The sequence below is a fragment of the Sarcophilus harrisii genome, chromosome 6, assembly GCF_902635505.1.
Source record: "Sarcophilus harrisii chromosome 6, mSarHar1.11, whole genome shotgun sequence".
Classification (NCBI taxonomy): Eukaryota; Metazoa; Chordata; class Mammalia; order Dasyuromorphia; family Dasyuridae; genus Sarcophilus; species Sarcophilus harrisii.
In genome coordinates, this window is record NC_045431.1 from 242322231 (window position 1) to 242342518 (window position 20288).

At 61.0% G+C, this 20288-nt stretch overlaps 1 protein-coding gene across 1 annotated transcript; it reads left to right on the plus strand.

Moving 5' to 3' along the window:
• Positions 1-757: 757 nt before the first annotated feature.
• Positions 758-19952, plus strand: EHD1 (EH domain containing 1). Its single transcript, XM_031943838.1, has 6 exons — positions 758-904; positions 2434-2860; positions 6768-6865; positions 15970-16382; positions 17659-17823; positions 17997-19952. The coding sequence occupies exons 1-6, from the start codon at positions 886-888 to the stop codon at positions 18519-18521; spliced, it is 1647 nt and encodes a 548-aa protein (XP_031799698.1). The 5' UTR covers positions 758-885; the 3' UTR covers positions 18522-19952.
• The last annotated feature ends 336 nt before the right edge of the window (positions 19953-20288 follow it).

The window sequence follows — 20288 nt, forward strand, 5'->3', positions numbered from 1 at the left end:
AGCCGCCTGGCTGGTGGGCATTGGGGAGCCGCTCTGGCTGGTGGGCACTGGGGAGCCGCCTCTGGCTGGTGGGCACTGGGGAGCCGCCTCGGGCTGGTGGGCACTGGGGAGCCGCCTGGCTGGTGGGCACTGGGGAGCCGCTCTGGCTGGTGGGCACTGGGGAGCCGCCTGGCTGGTGGGCACTGGGGAGCCGCCTGGCTGGTGGGCACTGGGGAGCCGCCTGGCTGGTGGGGGTGGGGAGCCGCTCTGGCTGGTGGGCACTGGGGAGCCGCCTCTGGCTGGTGGGCACTGGGGAGCCGCTCTGGCTGGTGGGCACTGGGGAGCCGCCTCTGGCTGGTGGGCACTGGGGAGCCGCTCTGGCTGGTGGGCACTGGGGAGCCGCTCTGGCTGGTGGGCATTGGGGAGCCGCTCTGGCTGGTGGGCACTGGGGAGCCGCCTCTGGCTGGTGGGCACTGGGGAGCCGCCTCTGGCTGGTGGGCACTGGGGAGCCGCTCTGGCTGGTGGGCACTGGGAAGATGATTTTGTAACACCAGCCTGGGACCCGAATCCCCGACCTCACCGCTTCTCTAATTCAACCACATTGCCCTGGGATGGTTCCCCAGCCCAGAATTAGGGCATTCCCTCCCGTTTTCTGCTCTTCCCAGGCAGGGAGCAGCCCTGGGGTGGCTCCGCGCTCTCCCCTCTGGGCCACCTTCCCCGCCTTCTGTTTGCCCAGAGGAAGCCATCACCTAGCATCCCCTCTGTTGACCTAACAATCCCCGACCCCAGGGCTCTGACATCATCCTCAGGGCTGCTGCCTGGGCCCAACCCCCGCTGCTGCCCACCCCAGAGGCAGCTGATGAGGGGCTATGCGATTCTGGGGATGGTGGTGGGACAACCAGGACAATGGAAGAACCAGGAACGGGTAAGGCGGGACTGAGCGGGGGCAGGGCAGAGGGCGGAAGTGGTCCCGCTTACCTCAACCTTGTGGATTGCCCAGGAAATTTGATTCTTTCCCCAGAGCTCTTCCCCTTCTACCAAACGCTGTCGAGCCGGGGAATTTCCAAATCTAGTTCCTCAAAACTCAACAGGCCCCTTTCACACAAGGCACCATCTCCATTCATCAGCAAAACTTATTAAGCACCTTCTGTGGGCCCAGTCAGTTGTTGGCCTGCGTGCTCCTGCCCTCTGGTTGCCTAGAGGATTCCAAAAAGTCGCCCCTCCCTCTACCTTTTTAATCCCTTCTCCCTTATCGTAGTTCAACTCAACACACATTAGGCACCTGCTGTATACATCGCCTCCACCCCCTTGATTTTAGGCCCTTTACTGGTCCCCACCTGCCTCGGGTGGGGCAAGGGTCCGACCTAAGATGGGGGGGGGAGGTTCGGAAGGAACCGCGGGCGTCCTGGACATTGTGCATTTGGGGAATGATGGAGCCCAAGGGCCCGAGCCCTTCCTCCCTCCTCGGCCCTCCTGGGAGCGCGCCCTTTGCTCCCGGGTCCTCGGAGGGGGCGGGGGCGCCCCACCCCCTTTTCCTAGACTGAGGAAGTACCCGCGGCTGGGACTGGTCCAGGAGCCCACAGCTAGTTGGTGTCCGGAGGAGGATCCGCGCTCGGCTCTTCCCGGGCCCCTCAGCCCCGGGCGCCCTTAGGGCCGGGCCCGGAGAAGTCCCTCTCTGGGCTGCCCTCCTGGGGGAGGGGCCCGCGGGGGGCGGGGCAGGCTCCGGGGCCTCAGCGTGGCGGGGGCAGCCTCAGTTTCCCCGGCTGGCGGGGCAGGGGCGGCTCTCAGACATCAGGGCCCGGGGGCACGTGATCCCCAGGAGCGGGGCACCGGAGCCGGGGGGCGGGGCCAGGAGGTGGCGAGGGACACAATTGGCCCCGCCCCCGCGCCGCTTTCCGGCCCCGGGGGTGGGGTGGGGGGGGAGGTCTGTTCCCTCTCCTGCGCACGCGCGCCCCGCAACTTGTCCCCCTGGCCGGGTGGTGGGGGGTGGAGGAAAAGCTCGATGCAGTTGCCTCGGTAGCCTCGGCGGCTACGGCCGAGAGCGTGCGGCATCGCGAGGCTTGGCCCGGGCCAATGGGACGCGGGGGAGGACGTGGCGCTGCGGCCCCGGGGCGCTGGCCCCGCCCATCTCGGCCGGGCGGGCGCGCGCCTGAGCGCGCGGGCGGCTCCGGCTCCGCCTCCGTTCCAGGCCGCCTATAAAAGGCGGGGCCGGGCGGGCGCGCTCTCATTCGGCGGGAGGGCCGGGCCGGGAGGGGAGGGGAGGTGGTGTGCGTGTGCGCCTGCGCCTGCGCGCCGTGGAGGGGGCGCGGTAGGGGCCGGGGCCGGAGCCGGGGCAGGGGCCGGGGCCGGAGCAGGGGCCGGGGCCGGGCCGGAGCAGGGGCCGGAGCAGGGGCCGGGGCCGGGGCCGGAGCAGGGGCCGCTGCCGCCCGCCTCACGGGCCGCTTCCCCGCGCAGCGTCGGCCGCCGGTCTGGTCACCATGTTCAGCTGGGTGAACAAGGATGCGCGGCGCAAGAAGGAGCCCGAGCTCTTCCAGACGGTGGCCGAGGGTCTGCGGCAGCTGTACGCGCAGAAGCTGCTGCCCCTGGAGGAGCACTACCGCTTCCACGACTTCCACTCGCCCGCGCTCGAGGACGCCGACTTCGACAACAAGCCCATGGTGCTGCTGGTGGGCCAGTACAGCACGGGCAAGACCACCTTCATCCGGCACCTCATCGAGCAGGACTTCCCCGGCATGCGCATCGGGCCCGAGCCCACCACCGACTCTTTCATAGCCGTGATGCACGGCACGGCCGAGGGCGTGGTGCCGGGCAACGCGCTTGTGGTGGACCCGCGCCGGCCCTTCCGCAAGCTCAACGCCTTCGGGAACGCCTTCCTTAACCGGTGAGTGGGGCCGGGGGTGGGGCCGGGGGAGGGGCGCGCCCGGCCGGGTCCTCCGCAGCCCCCCCCCTCCGCTTAGCCACCTTCCAGCCGCCTTCCCTTTGTGCCCCCTTCAGGGCAGAGCCGTGAGGGGCCCGGGACTGCCCCTCCCCGCACCCAGTGTGTCCCCGGCCGAGGTTCTCCCCAGCCCCCTCGGAACTACTTTGGATGGGCCCCCCTTTCCCTTCAGCTCTTAGGACATTCCTTCCCTTCTCCCCGGTCCGAGAACCTCGCCCCCACCCAGGCTTACTCACCAAGGCCCCCCTCCTGCCCCAGACGCCCCCTCCCCCCCTCGCGAGGCCCCCAGCGACCCGCCCCTGGGCAGCCCCGCCCCTGCCTTCGCCCTCCGCCCTGCCCCTGTTCTGCAAGTTCTCCTCTGCCCCCAGCTTCCTTCCCCAGGTCTCGGCCCCTAGAGGGGGAGACCCCACTCAGTGGTCCCCGTGGGCAGCGAACTCTCACTCGGGCGAACATGCCCAGCAGATCCCCCTTTGGGACGGGCTAGCTGAGGATCCTTCCTGATTGAGAGAGTCGTGACCCCAGTGAGTGTCCGGAGATGGGCGTTGAGATGGCAGCGCCCCGGGGAGCGCGCCCCTCTCCCCTCCTCCCTGCCCCCCTTCTCATGGTGTCCCCTCCTCCCCCAGTCAGGCTTGCTCAGGGTTAGAATGGGGACTCCTGCTTTTTTACATCCTCCTACTTTTCCCTCAAGCCTTTAGCCTCCCCTCCCCCTTCCATTTCCGAGCTATTTCCTGTCACTTTGCTCCCCTGTTTCTGGCAGTCGGGGACGTCCCCCCAATTCCCCGGAAGAGGGATCGCCCCAGTTTTACAGATGAGGAAACTGAGGCAGGCAGATGGGGCTACCCAGTGTCGGGGACCAGATGGACCGGGCTCTTTGAGGATCTAAGTGTCTGCAGGCTTTCTGCCCCATGGGCCTCCTCACAAACCCTTTTAAGAGCCCTCCCTTTCCCTCCAGGCTTTCCTGGGTGGGAGAAGCCCCAGGACTCTTCCTGCAGTTCTCAGGCCCAGGCCTCCCTGCCCCCTCCCCTCCTGCTTGGGCCCTCCCCTGTCCCTGAAGGTGTTGAGTTTCCTCCACTTGCCCCCATTTTTCCACTCGGGTCAATTCCTCCAGAGCTGGCCGGATGCCCTTAGTCCTCCTGGTGCCCTGCCGGCCCCGGCCCCCTCTCCCCCTAGAAGCGCCACCGGGTTCCAGTTGGCGGCTCTCCCCGTTCTCTTTTTGGGGGGCAGGAGGATGTGCCCCTTTGGGCCTGGCTCACCCCCGGACACCCTTTCTGACCTTTAAAATAGACCTGCCCACTCTGACTCAGGCTGGGGGAGAAGCCTCGGCCCGGCTGGCTTGGGGAGAGCTCCAGAAAGGATGGTTCTCACTCCCTTCCGGGGCACGGGCACAGGGCACAGCGCGTGGTTTTTCTCTGCCTTGGCCCGTCTTGTACCCTCCTGACTGGGAGAGGTGGCGCTGGGAGGCTCCTTGCTGGAAGCGCCCCCTCGCTCCCAGTCTCCCTGCCTTTGTTCTGAGGCCTCCATTGTCCTGGGAGTGCCTGAGGTTGTGCCTCCCTGCTCCTCCCCAGAGCAAGCCCCGAAGAGCCCCTCTGGGGGTGACTTGGGATTGGTTGGGCTCGCCCGAACCTCAGTTTCCGGATGACTCACTTTGAGGGCTCCCACAGACGGATCCATCCGCCTCTTGAGCAGACGGAGTGTGTGCAATTGAGGACTAAACTTTGTTTTCTCTTTTTCTTCTCTCCCTGCTCCGCCGCTGGCGGTTCTTCCCCCTTGCCAGCCCCGAGCCTTGTGCGGATTTCATTCATTCTTTCTCCCCTCGACCTCCTTTGATGGCACATTTTAAACGTGTCAGTAAGAAGCAGGCGGCGGCACCTCAGAGCCGGCTGCCTCGGCCGCCCGCTGACCTGACATCTCCATCGGGTGATTCCAGGAGCGGCCCAGGAGGGGAAGGCGCTGCCCCCCTTTCGCTCCGTCAGCCTCGTGCCCCGCTAGAGCGGCGGGCCGGCCGGAGCAGAGCCGAGCGCTTGTGCCGGGAAACCTTCCAGCTTCTCTCTGGGAGCATTCTGCAAACCCCGGCCGCTGGCCCCCTCCCGGTCGGGGGAGTTTACTCCAGACCGAGTCAGGGGAAAGCTGAGAAAGGAAGATGACTTTTGACCCCCAGTCCCTGCCCAGTGTGATCACATTCCTTTACCAGAAACCAGCCAGCTGCAAGGGGAGCGCGGCCGTCTTGGAGGTCACGGCAGCCTCGGGAGGGAGGCTCTGGGGGCCCGGTGGGCTGTGACCTCCTGTGCCAGTGCCCCCCACAGGGCCTTGGGGCCTCGTGGAGGAAGAGGGTTGTCAGAGTGCTCCCAGGGAGCCTTTTGTTGCAGTTCTGGGGCCAGCCTTGGGTCTAAAAGGCAGATGTAAAACCCGGTTGGGGCTGCCTGGGCCTCCTCCCTCCCCCCCTCTCATTCATTCCTCCGAGTGCTCTCTGGGGCTTGGGGGGGGAGGCCGGGCTCCCACCTTGGTCACAGCCTCAGTTCCTGCTCTGTAGGGGGGGTCTGGTCTCCCCTCCTCAGTGTGGAAGCGGGTAGGCCCGAGGACCAGCAAAGGGCCGGGGAGCCGAGGTCGGGAGCCGGGTGCCAGGAGGGCGGGAGCCAGCCGCGGTTTTCCCAGAACGTTTCCTTTAAGGCTGCTTGGGGTCACTTGGCCTGGTCAGGGCCTCACCGGATTCCTGGCAGTGGGGGTCCTGTGCCCGCCTTCTCCGGGGGCCTGTAATGGGGGAGGGGGGGCAGTACCAGCAGGGGCCCATCCCGGAGGAGCTCCTCAGCTCAAAGCCCTCCAGGGTGAGATGACTTCCAGCCTCCTTCCAGGAACGCGGATTGTGTAACCGGCCAAGGCCCTGGGGCGGGGCATTCATTTCTAAGGCTCCCAAATTAGCTTTGGAAGCAGTTCTCAGCTCCCCGAGGTCTGGGCTTCTCCCCCAGGGCTTCGCTCGGAGGTGCAAGGCCTTGTCTGTGGGGTGCGAGCCACGTGGCTGCTTAGAGTCGGGGTCACGGTGGGTGTTGTGGCCGGGGAGAATGCAGAGGGGATCCTCTAGCCCAGATAAGGAAATGGGGTCCCAGCAGGTCAAAGGTCTCTGCTGATGGGACCGGGGCATCACATGGCGGGCCTGGCACTTGGCCCAGGGTACCAGATTGCCAGGGCAGGGTGGTTTCACCTGCCTAGAGAGCAGCCCACATTCGGTGGGATCAGTTCAATCAGTTGACGTCATTGTTAGTGACTGACTTGGACAGAAGCTGTGTCTTCCTTTCTAGAAGCTCCTTCTCTACAGACCAGGGAAGCCGATGGCTGGCCCGGTCTCTGGGCCCATGGCTGAATCTCTTCTTTTCCCTTTAAGCCCGGCCACCTTTGCCTCTGTTGAAATCAGTCCCCTTTGCCTCAGCAGCCCTGGCAGGGCCAGGCCAGGCCCCGGGAGAGCGGAAGGTTTGGGGGAGAGTCCGTGGCACAGGGGAAAGTTCACTTGGCAAGTTCCGTGGGGCTCCAAGGTCCACAGCGGCCCCTCTGACTCGGGCGGCGACTTATCAGCTGTGTCCTTTTCTCTCCCAAGTCAGCAGCTCGAAGGCCGGGTCCCAGGGCTGGGCAGGGGTGAATGTGCTGGCTCAGGCCGCGTGCTTAGCAAAGAGCTGGCTCAGCGGCCGGCGGCCTCCCCGGCAGCTCTGGGCACGGCCGGCTTCACTTCCCCGAATCTCCAGCACAGCAGCTGGCCGGCTTCTGGGAACCCCCCTTCTTCCTTGTCGGGGTGTCTAAAGACAGAGGGTGGGGGCCCCGGGCAGGTGGTGGGACCTGGGTGACCCTCTGTCCGTGTCCCGTGCAGGTTCATGTGTGCCCAGCTGCCCAACCCCGTCCTGGAGAGCATCAGCATCATCGACACGCCGGGGATCCTCTCTGGAGAAAAACAGCGCATCAGCAGAGGTGAGGAACGAGCTGGGGGGCGGGGTCTGTGGCCCCTTCCACCACCCTCCCCGGAGGGCTCGCCCTCGGACCCAGTCTTTCTGGCTGACTGACCGTCCGAGCCCGCCTGTCACCCCGACCTCTGGGCCGCCCTGTGCCAAGTAGAAGCTCCAGCCAAGGCCGAGGCCCGGGCGGCCTCCAGGTGGGCAGCTGCCCCGATTCTGTGGCTGGGCCTTAGCAGGGAGAGGGGGGCTCGGCTAGTGACGAACCCCACACTCCCTGGCAGGGATGGGGTTTCACAGGAGGCCTTTGTCAAAGTAGGGGAGCCCCAAGGAGCCTCTTCTCTGGCCGCAGGCTGCGCTGGAACAGAGAATGTAGAATCGGGGTCTAGGGTGGGCCAGAATCCCTCTCCAGCCCTTTCTGGAGGCCACATCCTCCAAGCTGGAGACGGGCTGGCCTGGGGCAGGTTTAAGGAACAGGAGAGATGGAGGCAGCCGGAGCTTAGTGGCCACTGCCATCTCGGGAAGCTGCCAGCCGCTGCTGCCTCCAGGGCTCTCCCAGGCCGGGAAGGCAGAGTTCGGGCTTGTCCTGCCGGAGAGCAGGGGGACGAGTGGGCCCAGAAGCCAGGTCCTGGTTCTGAGTCGGGGGGCATGTCCCACGCCATCTGTACAGGGGCCGCTGGGCACTCAGGGTGTTCCTGGGGCCTCGCAAGCGGGCCAGAGGTGGGCATCCCGTTTCCTTGGGCTTGCTCCAGGCTGGGTACTTTGTCCTGGGAGAAGGAAGGTGCCTCTGGCCCTTTTCACCCTCCTGGGTGCCGCGAGAGCTGCCGAGGCAGACTCGAGCGTGTCTGGCTCCTGAGGTGAGGGGGCCCGAGCCCCTCTGTCCCTGCAGGCACCCGCACGTTACCCTAGAAACCGCTGTTCTCCCAGTGAGAGCGCCTGCATGGCCGCGAGCAGAGGGGCCCAAGTCCCACAGGGCTGGCTCAGTGTCCGCTGCTTGGCGGGAGACGCGGCACAAGTGGGCAGACAGGAGTCCAGCCCTCCCCCACCTGCGGCAGATGGCCCCGCACTCGTTCCATGAGGGTTTGCGGCGCTCCCCTCCCCCGCACCTCGCCTGGCACGTTGCCGCCTTCCTCGGGCGCAGCCCCCATGGCGGTCCCTGCAGGGTTTGTTTTCCTCGTCCTTGGGACTGGGTTTAAGCATGAAGCAAGTCCCTCCTCTGCAACTTTCTTTTTTTAATGTTTTCTTCATTTGCTGCTTTGTTATTGACCTAACCCGTTAAGAAGGGAGGGCAGGGTCAGCCAAACAGGCGAGCGCTGAGGGCCATCTGTATGTGCGGGACTCCCGGCTCTAAAGAAGGGAGGGAAGCGGGGGGCAGCACAGTCACGGCGCTCGGGGCTTTTCTCTCTCCATGTTAGTGGGGGTTGTGCATTTACTTGGGGCTCATCGATGGTAGGCCCGGAGCAGAGCTGGGACAGGGCCCACGGACTCGGCTGCTAGTTGTGAGGGAAGGACCTGCAGAGATTGGGCGCTTCCTGGATGGCTTTCCATTAGGAAAAAGAATGAATCTAATTATGGTGAAAAAGGAAAATTAGGGGCGGCGAGGTGGCACAGCAGGTAGAGCCCCAGTCAGGAGGACCCGAGTTCAAATCCAGCCTCAGACACTTAGCACTTCCTGGCTGTGTGACCCTGGGCAAGTCACTTAACCCCAACTGCCTCAGGGAAAAAAAGGAAAACTACCGCAAGCCATGAGTATGGACAGATGGCAGGGGAAGCTGTGGGCAGAGATGCTGAAAAAGTCCTGGGTGCCTGAGTGCGGGGAGGCCGTTCTCTGGCAGAAAGTGCGTCCAATGCTGGCTGCCCTAGAAACCCTCCCAGTAAGTGCAGGAATAAAGCGCGGCGGCCGCCTGTCCTCGCTGTTAACTCTCAGCGCTCCAGAACTGCCCGCAGCGGGACCAGGGTGGGGAGAGGGCGCAGGAGACAGAAGGGCCTTGCCCGCTGCCCGCACGCCAGGCTTGCCGACGGGGAAGCCCTCAGACGGGGCTGACTGGCTGCTGCTCGGGGACCTCCTGCACTCAGAACTTGGTCACACCCCACTCACCAAACAGGAAGAGAACACGATGAACTTCCCAGACCTGTGCCCGGGCCTCCCGCTCCTCCCTTCGCAGGTGCTTCCCTCCCGGAGATCCGTCCGACGAGCACGTGGCCCGGGCCTGGCTGTGGCTGGCGTTTCTACCTCGTTCCCTGGGAACAACATCTCCAGTCTGGCCCGGGGGCCCTGGCTGCATTGCGAGGTGGGGAGGGTGGACCCGGCTCCGCTAATCAGGTCGCTTTCCCCACCCCCATCTGCCAGCTGAGGGTGGCCAGTGATGTGGGCAGGAAGTGCTGCTGCACCAGATAAAGTAGAGACTGCCCCCGTCCCTAAGCAGCCAGGATGCCGTGCAAACAAAGCCTCGCGGAGCATCGCGGCTTGGGGAGCCCTGGCGCCTCATTGGGTGCCATGCCTACGATGGTGATCCCGTGCACCCCACTGCCCGCCCTCGCAGTCCGGGGGCTTCTCTGAGCCGAGCATCCCCTGGGTGAGGACCCGGCTTCTCCGGGGTGTAGGTCCCGTCACAGAAAAGGGGAGGGGAGGACAGTGGGCTTAGTGCTCGGGGCCTGACCCTCCCCTTCTCTTGTCTGGACGAAAGGAGCCTTGGGTCCTTCCAGGGCTGACAACAATGACCTTGGTGGGTTCAGTCCCACTTTGTTTGAATGTGTCCAAAGGATGGAGAGGGTGGCCAGGGCAGAGAAGCCGGCTTGGGCCTGTTGTGGGGGTGGCTCCAGTCAGGAAGGACCCCGAGGGACTGCTTGGGGGGGGGGGGGGGCAGCCCGGAGCCAGCTGGTTCTCAGGTCACCTGACTTGGACAAGATAACATTGGATCGCTGTGTCCTTGGGTGGGCGGGCTGGGGAAGCACCTCTTCGCCAGCGTGGGAGATCTCTGCTGTAGGGAGCCGGCCGTCCCCACCTTGAGATAGAGGTGCTGTTGCTGCTGCTTCCAGGTACCCGCTCACAGGGGCTTTGCCCAAAAGCATCCCTCCATCTTGCCCTTCGCAGCCCCGGACATCTGGGGGCCCTGGGAGCAGCCGCCATATCGGGGGCATTGGGGACAAGCACGGCCGCCTCAGTGACGGCCCTCCCCCTGGCTGGCGCCCCTCTCGCTTGGTTCTCCTCCTTCCCTGCCCGAGCTCCAGTCCTCTGCTAGAGCAGCTGCTCTTCTTCCTCTCCCTCCTCCTCGGTGGCCACTCTCCTGGATGCTCCACTGGCCCCGATGGCAGGTTGGGAGCAGCCTGGCAGTGGGGAACAGGCTGCTCAGGCTGCAACACTCAGGAGGCCGGACGCAGCTTCGGTCCTAGAGAAAGGCCTCATGGGGCCATTTGGACAAGGACTGGCCTCGCCTTTGGGAACGTCCCATGGACATGAGCTGGACACGTATGTTCTCGGAGGCACGTGTCAGGAGAAGTACCCGGGCCCGCTCGCCTTGAATGGCAGGAAACCTCCTATTGTTCCCTGTCCTGGACACACTGGGAATGGGTAAAGCAGCTCTTCCCCGTCCTGCTGGGGGGGGGGGGGGGGGGGGGGGGGGGGGGGGAGCCCTGGGCCAGGCATGGGCCAGGTGCTGCTTTTACCTGCTCTCAGCCCCGCCCCCCCAATCAGCTCTGCCATGGAAGGATCCAGTGTCCCCCGGGTCTGACCGTCTGTAACTCGCAGTTTTGTCCTGATGAGCGTCTGTTCGGGGAACAGTTTTCGATCTGACCAAGTAAACCACAACTTCCCGTTTGGCCGATGGATTCCCGTCCCGTGTGGGGGTGGCCGGCCCATGCTCCCTGTCCTGAGTGTCCCTGTCCTCCAGACTGGACGTGGGAGGCTGCGCTCTGCACTGGCCGGGTGCTCCTGCTGGGCACAGCTTGCCCCAGGGGTTTGGGGCTCCCCACCTGAATGGGGCGGGCGTGAAGGGCTGGAGCAGTTCTGAGGCGCTGTCCCGTGCCCCCCGGCTCCCCGCTCCTGGCCGATCTTCCCAGATCATTTCCCACAGTCCTCCTGGGGCCCCAAGTCCTGCCACATCCCGCTGCTGCTCTGAGACCCACCCGATGCCCAGGACCTCCCTCCCAACGGCCTCCTGTGGGCCCGTTCTCTTCCTGCTGTTCTTTACACGTGTTGGGGCAGCGGACAGAGCACCCGCCCTGAAGTCAGGGGGACCCGAGTAACAGACTCACACGTGTCTCACCTCTCAGACATGAATTGCCTTCGGCACTCGGACCCCCACGGACCGGGGCCTGGTATGCTGAAGCCACTTAGAACATGTTGGTGACCCGAGACAGGAAGGAGCTGCCTTTCCCTCTGCCAGCTTTCGCTGTGGGGTGGGCTGGCCAAATAATGGCGTCACGGTTCGGGGGTCACAGTAGGACCTATCCTTTCCTCTACCTGGTGTAGAAAGATGGCGTTCCATGTCCCGGTCCCGCCCCACTGCAGTGGGCTTGGGGATCTCCTAACTTGGTCTGGAATGTAGGCCGGCAGCTGCTTGAGCACGAGCCCCTCCAGCCTTTTGCTTTGAATAACTGCTCCTGGCACGTGGCTGTTGAGAGCAGCCCTTGGACAGCAGGGAGAAGGCGAGTCTGTGGAGTCGAGTGAGGGGCCCGCAGGTCTGCGGCACTGACCCCGAGAGTGAGCCAGCCCAGGGCCGTGTTCCCCAGAGAACTTTCCTGGGTCCCTCGCCCTTTGGGGCCACAAGAGGATGAGACCCTACCTTCAGCCCAGTAACTTCTAGAGAGAGTACAGTAGCTACAAGGGAAAGAGAGAGAAGTACAAGGGAGAGACAGAGGGCAAGCCAGCGGCCGCACAGGCTTCAGCCCCCTGCCTTGTAGGAGAGGGAGGTGGAGAGAGGTCCTTCAGGCCCAGAGGCAAAGAACGGTCAGATTTACAGCTAGAAAGGACTGGCCCCAGGCCCCAGAGAGAGGGGGCGGCAGGTCAGTCCGTTCTCGGCTTCCCTGGGAACGCCCTTCCCCTTGGACCCCCCCTTGCTGAGCCCCCATCCCCAGAGACATGGCGAAAGAGGTGGGTGTGGGCTCGCCACAGAGCCTTATTCTTTATAGACACTTGCTGTGTTAACTGTTTACATTGGAAGCCTTGTGATGAGGCGCCAACATTCTGCACCGGCTGCTTGGTTTGCGTCCAGCCTGCTCGGCCCTTGGCAGGACTGAGTCATGGGGAGGCAGGGGTCCTCTCTGGCCTTCACGTTAAACCCGGGCCCTGCATGCGCTACGTTGCAGTGCTGCCGGGGCGCGCCTTCGTGTAACCCCAGAACTGGGGTGACCACAGCCAGGCTGACTCCCTACACCTTTGCCCCCTTTCTTGCCTTTCCCTCTGGCCAATTTTTTTCCCTGAGGCAATTGGGGTTAAGTGATGTGCCCAGGGTCGCACAACTAGGAAGTGTTAAGTGTCTGAGAGCAGATTTAAACTCGGGTCCTCCTGACTTCAGGGCTGGAGCTCTATCCACTACACCTCCCAGCTGTTCCTCTGGCCATGATTCTGCTGCTCTGATGTCCATGAATAGAGCCCTGTGGGATGGAGTGTTGAGTTGTCCATTAATAATGACCCGTCGATGGCAGTGCCGGCTGACACAAAGCGCGGTGTGCCCAGTGGCGATACCTGCATAAAAAGCGCAGGATGGTGGTCCCAGTCCTGGTCCACGGGAGGGGCTTGTGGAAATACCCAGGGGGTCAATGATGGTGTTAGGACTGCAGCTGCTTTCTGAAGGAGGGGGTCTTACTGAGAACTTTGTGCCCCTGCAGCTCATCTGGGGGCGAGCTGGGCCAGAACTCTGAACTGCTGAGAAAACTTGTCAGCCAAGTGACCGGCCGGGTTTTCAAAGGGAGCCTCAGGAGCCAATTACGATGCCAAGCAGAACAAATAGGCCCCATCCCCAGAAAGTGCTTGAAATGTCACCGACTGTTTCTGTGGTAACTGGTGGTTAATCTTTCTCGTTGGCGAGGATCCGTGTGTCAGATGGAGTGAAAATTGGCCGCCTCCAGATGCCCGTGGGCCTGCTGAGGACTTAGGCGTTCCAAAGCCGGACCAGCTGGGCAGTGACTTACTGCCCGTTCTTGGTCTTGTTGGCTTCTTGCTAAGTGGCCATCACCTCCGAGGATTAGTGGGAGGGGAGCTACGCAGGAGGGTTAATGGTGTACTGTGCCCTGAGCTGAGGTTGGGAGTCTCTCCAAGCCGTCTCTCTGCTCATCCCTGAAAGAGAATGCCAAAGCGTGTTGCTGAGGGCATTGGTAGGCAGGGGGCGGGGGGGCAGTCCTTGAAGTTGACCAGGCATCATGAGGCTTCTTTTAAAATTTTTTTTCTTGTTATACATATATATTCATTTTTTAAATGCACATTGCTTTATGAAGCATGCTGGGAGAGAAAAATAAGAACAAAAGGGAAAAACCATGAGAGAGGAAAAGAACAGAAAAAAGAAGGGAACGTAGTGTATGTTGGTTTACATTCAGTCTCCATAATTCTTTTTGTGAGTGCAGACAGCTTTTTCTGTCCAGAGTCTATTGGGATTGCCTTGGATCCCTGAACCACTGAGAAGAACCGAGCCTTCATGGTTGATCATGGCCCATTCTTGCTGTTATTGGGTACGAGGTATTCCTGGTTCTGCTTGTTTCTCTGGGCATAAGTTTGTGTCAATCTCTCCAGGCCTTTCTAAAATCAGCTTGTTTGTCATTTCTTTTTTATTTTATAGCTTTTTTTTTTTTTTTACAAGTTATATGCCTGGGTCATTTTACAGCATTGACATTTGCCAAACCTTTTGTTCCAACTTTTCCCCTCCTTCCCCCCACCCCCTCCCCTAGATGGCAGGTTGACCAATACATGTTAAATATGTTAAAGTATAAGTTAAATACAATATAAGTACACATGTCCAAACAGTTATTTTGCTGTACCAAAAGAATTGGACTTTGAAATAGTGTACAATTAGCCTGTGAAGGAAATCAGAAATGCAGGCGGTTGTTTGTCATTTCTTATAGAACAATTATTCTATTACTTTCATATCCTGTGACTTATTCAGCCATTCCCCAACAGATGGGCAGTTTCTAATTCTTTGCCACCACAAAAAGGGCTGCCACAAACATTTTTGCACATGGGTCCCTTTCCCTCCTTTATGTTCTCTTTAGGATACAAACCCAGATGAGACACTGTTGGATCAAAGAGTCTGCACAGTTTGATAGCCCTTTGGGCATAGTTCCAAACTGTTCTCCAGAATGGTTGGATTATTTTACAACTCCACCAACAATGTACGAGTGCCCAAGTTTCCCCACATCCCTTCCAACCTTCATCATTATCTTTTCCTGTGAGCTTAGCCAATCTGAGAGGTGTGAGGGGATACCATGGAGGTGTTTTAATTTCATTTCTCTAATCTGTAGTGATTAAGAGGATTTTTTTATATAACTACAGAATGGCTTTAATTTCATCATCTGAAAATTGTTCATTTGCGCTTTTGTCAATTGGAGAATGACTTCAATTCTTATACATGTGGCACGGTTCTTTATATTTTAGAAGTGAGGCCTTTATCAGAAAGCCTGGCTATCAAATCCTTTTTCCCAGCTTTGTGCCTCCCTTATAATATAATTTTGTTTCTTTTGGTTTTGTTTGTGCAGAAACATTTTTATGTAATCAGAGTTGTCCACTTTGCCCTTTGTAATGTTCTAGTTCTTCGGTCATAAATTCCTCCCTTCTCCAAAGATCTGAGAGGTCAATCTTCCCTGTTCTCCTACTTAGTTTACGGTATCCTCCTTTATTCCAAATCATGTATCCATTTTGCCCTTATTTTGGTGTGGGTTTGAGATGGAGGTCGATGCCGAGTTTCCAGTTTTCCCAGCAGTTTTTGTGAGAGTGACTTCTCGTCCCAGAAGCCGGAGCGTAGTGCTTTTCTCTCAGGAGGGTGTGGAGAGTTGGGGGTGGTCAGCCTCCAAGCGTTCTCCACCCCCAGGAACAGCACTCACTTAGCATGCGCTTTGTCCGCCCGATGGTTGGCTCCATCTTGCTGTTTCTTCAAAGAACTTAGATTCTAATGTGGGGTCTAGTTTTTCCTGTCCCAGTGTAGGCTGCTGGGAAATCCTTGGGTGGACAACTGATCACCTGCACTTGGGTGGGATGGTGGTTCTTGGGCAGGACTCCAACCTTTAAGGGGTGGGCAGGATCCTGGCCGGGGGTCTCAGAGGCAGAGTCCCTTCCAGCTCAAATCTGACCCCAATCCTCCCATTTTGCAGAAAGGGAAACTGAGACCCAGCCGATAGGATCAGGAGTAGGATTCTTTGTATATAAGAATTTGTTGATGTTTCTTTTGTCCATTGCCATAATTTCTCAGTATTCCTTTCCCATCCCCTCACAGAGAACCATCCTATGTAATAGCACTTTTTAAAAAAATTTTTTCGCTGAGGCAACTGGGGTTAAGTGACTTGCCCAGGGTCAGCCAGGGAAGTGTTATTTGAACTCGGGTCCTGCTGACTTCAAGGCTGGTACTTTTTAAACACAGAAAAGGAAGGGTTGGGTGTGAGCAGAACTGATTCATTTATTGGAAAAGTCTGTAAATCTGTGGTTACATTGGGGGGGGGGGAGGCGCTTTTGGAAGCACTTTTGTTTTTTGCTTCTTTTGACCTTGCATTCGTCGTGTCGGCCTTTTTCTGTCTCTGCTTCATTCTAAACTGGCGGACGTCTCCTCCACATCCGTCTCATTGGTTGTTTCTTCTGGCACCGCGATGCGTTTAGCCATTCCCAGTTGAGGGCACCTACTTTGTCCCTAAATCTTTGCTGTCAGAAGAGCACTGGGCTGCTAGAAATATCTTGACATATATAATCGGTGGAATCCTGGGTCAAAGGGTGTGGACATTTTTGCCTCTTTTGCATAATTCCAAATTGTTTCCAAAACGGTCATCCGATCCGTCAGCTCCACCAACAATGTATCGGCGAGCCTGTGGTCCCCCGGTCCCTGGCATGCATTTGGTTGCTAGGTCTGCCCCGGGCCCACCCGGGTGGCGGCCCCGTAGCCGTCCGAGGGCCAGAACTCACCGCGCTTGTCTCGTTTCCTTGGCCAGGTTACGACTTTGCGGCCGTCCTCGAGTGGTTTGCCGAACGTGTGGACCGCATCATCCTGCTCTTTGACGCCCACAAGCTGGACATATCAGACGAGTTCTCGGAGGTGATCAAGGCCCTGAAGAACCATGAAGATAAGATCCGGGTGGTTCTGAACAAGGCGGACCAGATCGAGACGCAGCAGCTGATGCGGGTCTACGGGGCCCTCATGTGGTCACTGGGCAAGATCATCAACACCCCCGAGGTGGTGCGCGTGTACATCGGGTCCTTCTGGTCCCACCCCCTCCTCATCCCAGACAACCGGAAGCTCTTTGAGGCTGAGGAGCAGGACCTCTTCAAGGACATTCAGTCCCTGCCCCGGAACGCCGCCCTCAGGAAGCTCAACGACCTGATCAAGCGGGCCCGGCTGGCCAAGGTAGGGGGAGTGGGGTGTGCTCACTGGGGGAGGGGGAGAAAGGGGGTACCTAGGCCTGGGTCCTCTTGTCAGCAGCAGAAAAGCAAACGTTGGCTGCCAGCAGTGATGGCTCCAGTGCGAGTCCAGTGAATTGTGGGCACAGATCAATCGGGATTAGGCAGAATTTTCTGAAAGAGCCTGTCCTCAAATCAAGGAAGCTAGATCAGCCTCCTCTCTGACAAGAAGATAAGCGGGGAGGGCCAGAAGCCAGGGGTGGAGGCTCCAGAGGCCCCGATACCCCAAGGGACGGGCCTGGGTGGTCAGGACCCACCATCCTGCTTCTTGGGGCCTAGCAGGACCCAGCTTTTCTTTCATCTTCCCTTGGCTTTCCTGCCTTCTCGGGCTCCCAGGCATAGGGGGGGACTTTTCAGGCCCCTCTGGGCACATTGGGATTCGGGATTTTGGATACCGTGGCTCCTCGGCCAGGCCGGGGCCTGGGGGACAGTGGGCTCGGTGGCGGTCCCAGGCTCCTTCTCTGGAAGCCAGCCGCTTTCTGGGCGGGCTCCAGACACTCGTTCTGTACCGGTCAGTGGGATGGCCCAGGATCCCCCCCCTCCCCCTCCTGCAGCTCAGAGCTTTCTGCCCGGCGCTGCCTTCGGGCCTGGCCAGGGCCCTGACCCCAGGCCATCCTGACCCCTCGCAGCTGAAATCTGGGCTCCTGCCTCAGCCAAAGTCCCTGCCCTTTCGAGGACTCCTTGTCCCTTCTGTACACTGTGTGGGGAGAGTGTGGGCACTGGGCAGCAAAGCATGACCTGGAGTTTAGCCCCAGCCTCCTGAGCTTGGTGGGGTGGATTGCGCCCCCGTCCCCTCTCCTCCTCCATGTGACATCCGTCCTAGGGGCCTCCAGCGGACGGAGCGTGGCCGAGCTTGGCCTGGGCCCTGGTGCTTGGCAGGCTGATCCCGAGGGGGGGGGCGGGGGGGGCTGGAGGAAAGGAGGCACCTGAGTGAGGGACTTAGTGGCAGAAGGCTTAAGTGCAGGGATTGAGGTTTGGGTGAACCTTGACCCCCGCCAGCAGCCTCTGGGCTGGGGTCCTTGGTCCCCTCCAGAGCATGGACTCGGCACCTGATGGGGAGGACTGCTCTTCCCTGGGCCGGGGGCCCCACCCTCGGAGACTTTGACCCGCTGTCTCTTGTGGCTGGGGCCCGGCAGAAGTGGCAGCCTGGGCCTGGGCACTGGAGCCAGATGCCCCCCCCCCCCCCCCCCCAGCCAGGCCCACTGACTCTTCCTGTGCCGTAGGTCCACGCCTACATCATCAGCTCCCTTAAGAAGGAGATGCCCAACATGTTTGGCAAAGAGAGCAAGAAGAAGGAGCTGGTCAACAATCTGGGGGACATCTACCAGAAGATCGAGCGCGAGCACCAGATCTCCCCGGGGGATTTCCCAAACCTTCGCAAGATGCAGGTACGTCTGCCCCGGGGGGAGCGCGGGGAGGGCCCCCTCCCATGGGTCCTGCGCTTAGGGGTCAGAGGACCCTCGGGGGCAAGGCTGGAGCCTTGGGGTCCGGCAGAGCGCCTCAGTGACCCCGCCGGGCCAGGGTTCGGAGGCTGAGGGGCTCGTTCTCGCCCTTCCTTTAGGAGTTGCTGCAGACTCAGGACTTCAGTAAGTTCCAGGCCCTGAAGCCCAAGCTCTTGGACACAGTAGACGACATGCTGTCCAAAGACATCGCCCGCTTGATGGTGATGGTGCGCCAGGAGGAGTCGCTCATGCCCTCGCAGGCCGTGAAAGGGGGCGCCTTCGACGGCACCATGAACGGGCCCTTCGGCCACGGCTACGGAGAAGGGGCCGGGGAGGGCATCGACGACGTGGAGTGGGTGGTGGGCAAAGACAAGCCCACCTACGACGAGATCTTCTACACCCTGTCTCCCGTCAACGGCAAGATCACGGGCGCCAACGCCAAGAAGGAGATGGTCAAATCCAAGCTCCCCAACACGGTCCTGGGCAAGATCTGGAAGCTGGCCGACGTGGACAAGGACGGGCTGCTGGATGACGAGGAGTTCGCCTTGGCCAACCATTTGATCAAGGTCAAGTTGGAGGGGCACGAGCTTCCCGCAGACCTGCCCCCGCATCTGATCCCGCCCTCCAAACGGAGGCATGAGTGACCGCGGCCCCCGCCCTCCCCGGCAGGGGGGGCCGCCCCCCTCTCGCCCCTCGGCGTCCCCAGCAGCGGCAGAAGTTGGGGGGGAGGGGAAGGGCTCCCATTCTCAGCGCTCCCTTGCCGTGTCTGTTCCATAAAGACCTAACTAACAGATGGGTTTCCGCAGCTCTCGAAAAGGAAAACCACCGTTCCAACCGCTTCCCCCGAGCCTGGTGGGAGACAGGGCCAGCACTTGTCAATGTTGGAATTTTGTGCACAAGAACTATGGATATTTTTAATATATGAAGTTAGAGGCAGTATTCTTTCTTGCTCCCTCCCTCCCCATGTGTGCCCCCGTCCCACCCCGGGAAGAGACCCTGCCCCTTCCCTCCCCCGGCCATCCAAACCAGGGCACAGAGACCGAAGCCCAGGCCCCGTGGTGCAGCTCCCCGTTCTGGCTGCGGGGCCTCTGGCCGTGACCACTGGTCAGACGCCAGCGCGGGGGGGGGAGGGGCGTCACGGGCCGCTGGCCACCTTCCCTCTCCATTCTTGAATTCACGCGGTACTCGTGCCTTCGCCCACCCTCGCCCACAGCACTGGCTCCCCCCCTCGAGGCCCTGTGCATCCTCCTCCCCCCCCCCCCCCCCCCCCCCCCCCCCCCCCCCCCCCCCCCGACACCTTCCCTGGCACACCAGCTTAGATGCTCCAGGAGCTCCCCTGGGAAGGCCCAGCAGCCCCTGGGGCTTTCATCTGTGGAAGAAAACCAACTAGTTGTTTTTTACACTTGACTTTGGCTTCCTGGAAGTTTCTGGCCAGTCTGGAAGCAGCCGGGGTCTAGGCCCCCCTTCCACAAGCACCAGCCTGAGGACAACTGTGGAGGCCCCTGGTCTGGGAGCCATTGACGGCCCTGTTCAACCTCAGACCCTCTGGGTCAAGGTGGTGCCTTCCCTGGGCTTGCGGGGTCCCACATGTCTGTGAGAAGGCTCGGAGGTGTGGCCTGCAGTGGCCCGAGGATGCCCGGCCCCCTTTAAACCGGGCCTGGCTTCAGAGCATTGAGCCGGGTCCTGGGCCTGCTCTCCCCGCTTGTGGGCAGCCTCCGGAAGCCGGTGCCCCAGACGGGAAGGCTCCCCTCCTCCCGCACTTGGGGCCTTGGGAGCCGGGACCTGCCGAGTCCCCGTGGCCCCAAGCCCCCAGGACGCTGCTCGTGGAGGACAAAGCGGCCCCTGGCCGGGCTGGACCTCGGAGCCTCTTGTCCTCTGGGTCCGGGGCCTCCAGGATGTGGCGGTGGCGTTCCCTGCAGCCACTCCAGCCACCTCCTTCTAGGGCTTAAATGTGGGGGGAGACTGGGGGGGGGGGGACTCATCTCTTAGGGAAAGGGTCTTATTTATACTCACATGTGGAAAACCTGGAAAAAAAGGAAGATGTTTTTTTCTTGCATTAAAAAATGGAAACTGGCGCCTAAGCTGTTGGCTGGTGATTATTCACACATCTCTGGGGATGCTGCCGGTCTCGGGGCCGCCCACCCAGCTTTTTCCTGCTGAAGGGCCAGGGGCTGGGGACCAGCCTCTTGTTGGGACGTTGGAGATGGACCAGCTGAGAAAGGGGGAGGGGGTGGAATGAGTCTCTGGGCTCCCCCAAAGCCTCACCTGGAAGGGGATGAGTCCTTGTCTGAAGGGGCGGAGGCCTGGCTCCTCAAGGCCTTGCTGGGATCCCTGGAGCAAGGGGTGGGGCTGCAAGGGGAGACATTTATTGGGTCCTTCAGACAAGCTGGCTCCCAGCTGGGCCCCAGAGG

Coding starts and splice junctions, on each gene's coding strand:
- EHD1 (XM_031943838.1), top strand. Junction 2,861..6,767: donor GGGAACGCCTTCCTTAACCG/GTGAGTGGGGCC, acceptor TGTCCCGTGCAG/GTTCATGTGTGCCCAGCTGC. Junction 17,824..17,996: donor CAAACCTTCGCAAGATGCAG/GTACGTCTGCCC, acceptor CCCTTCCTTTAG/GAGTTGCTGCAGACTCAGGA.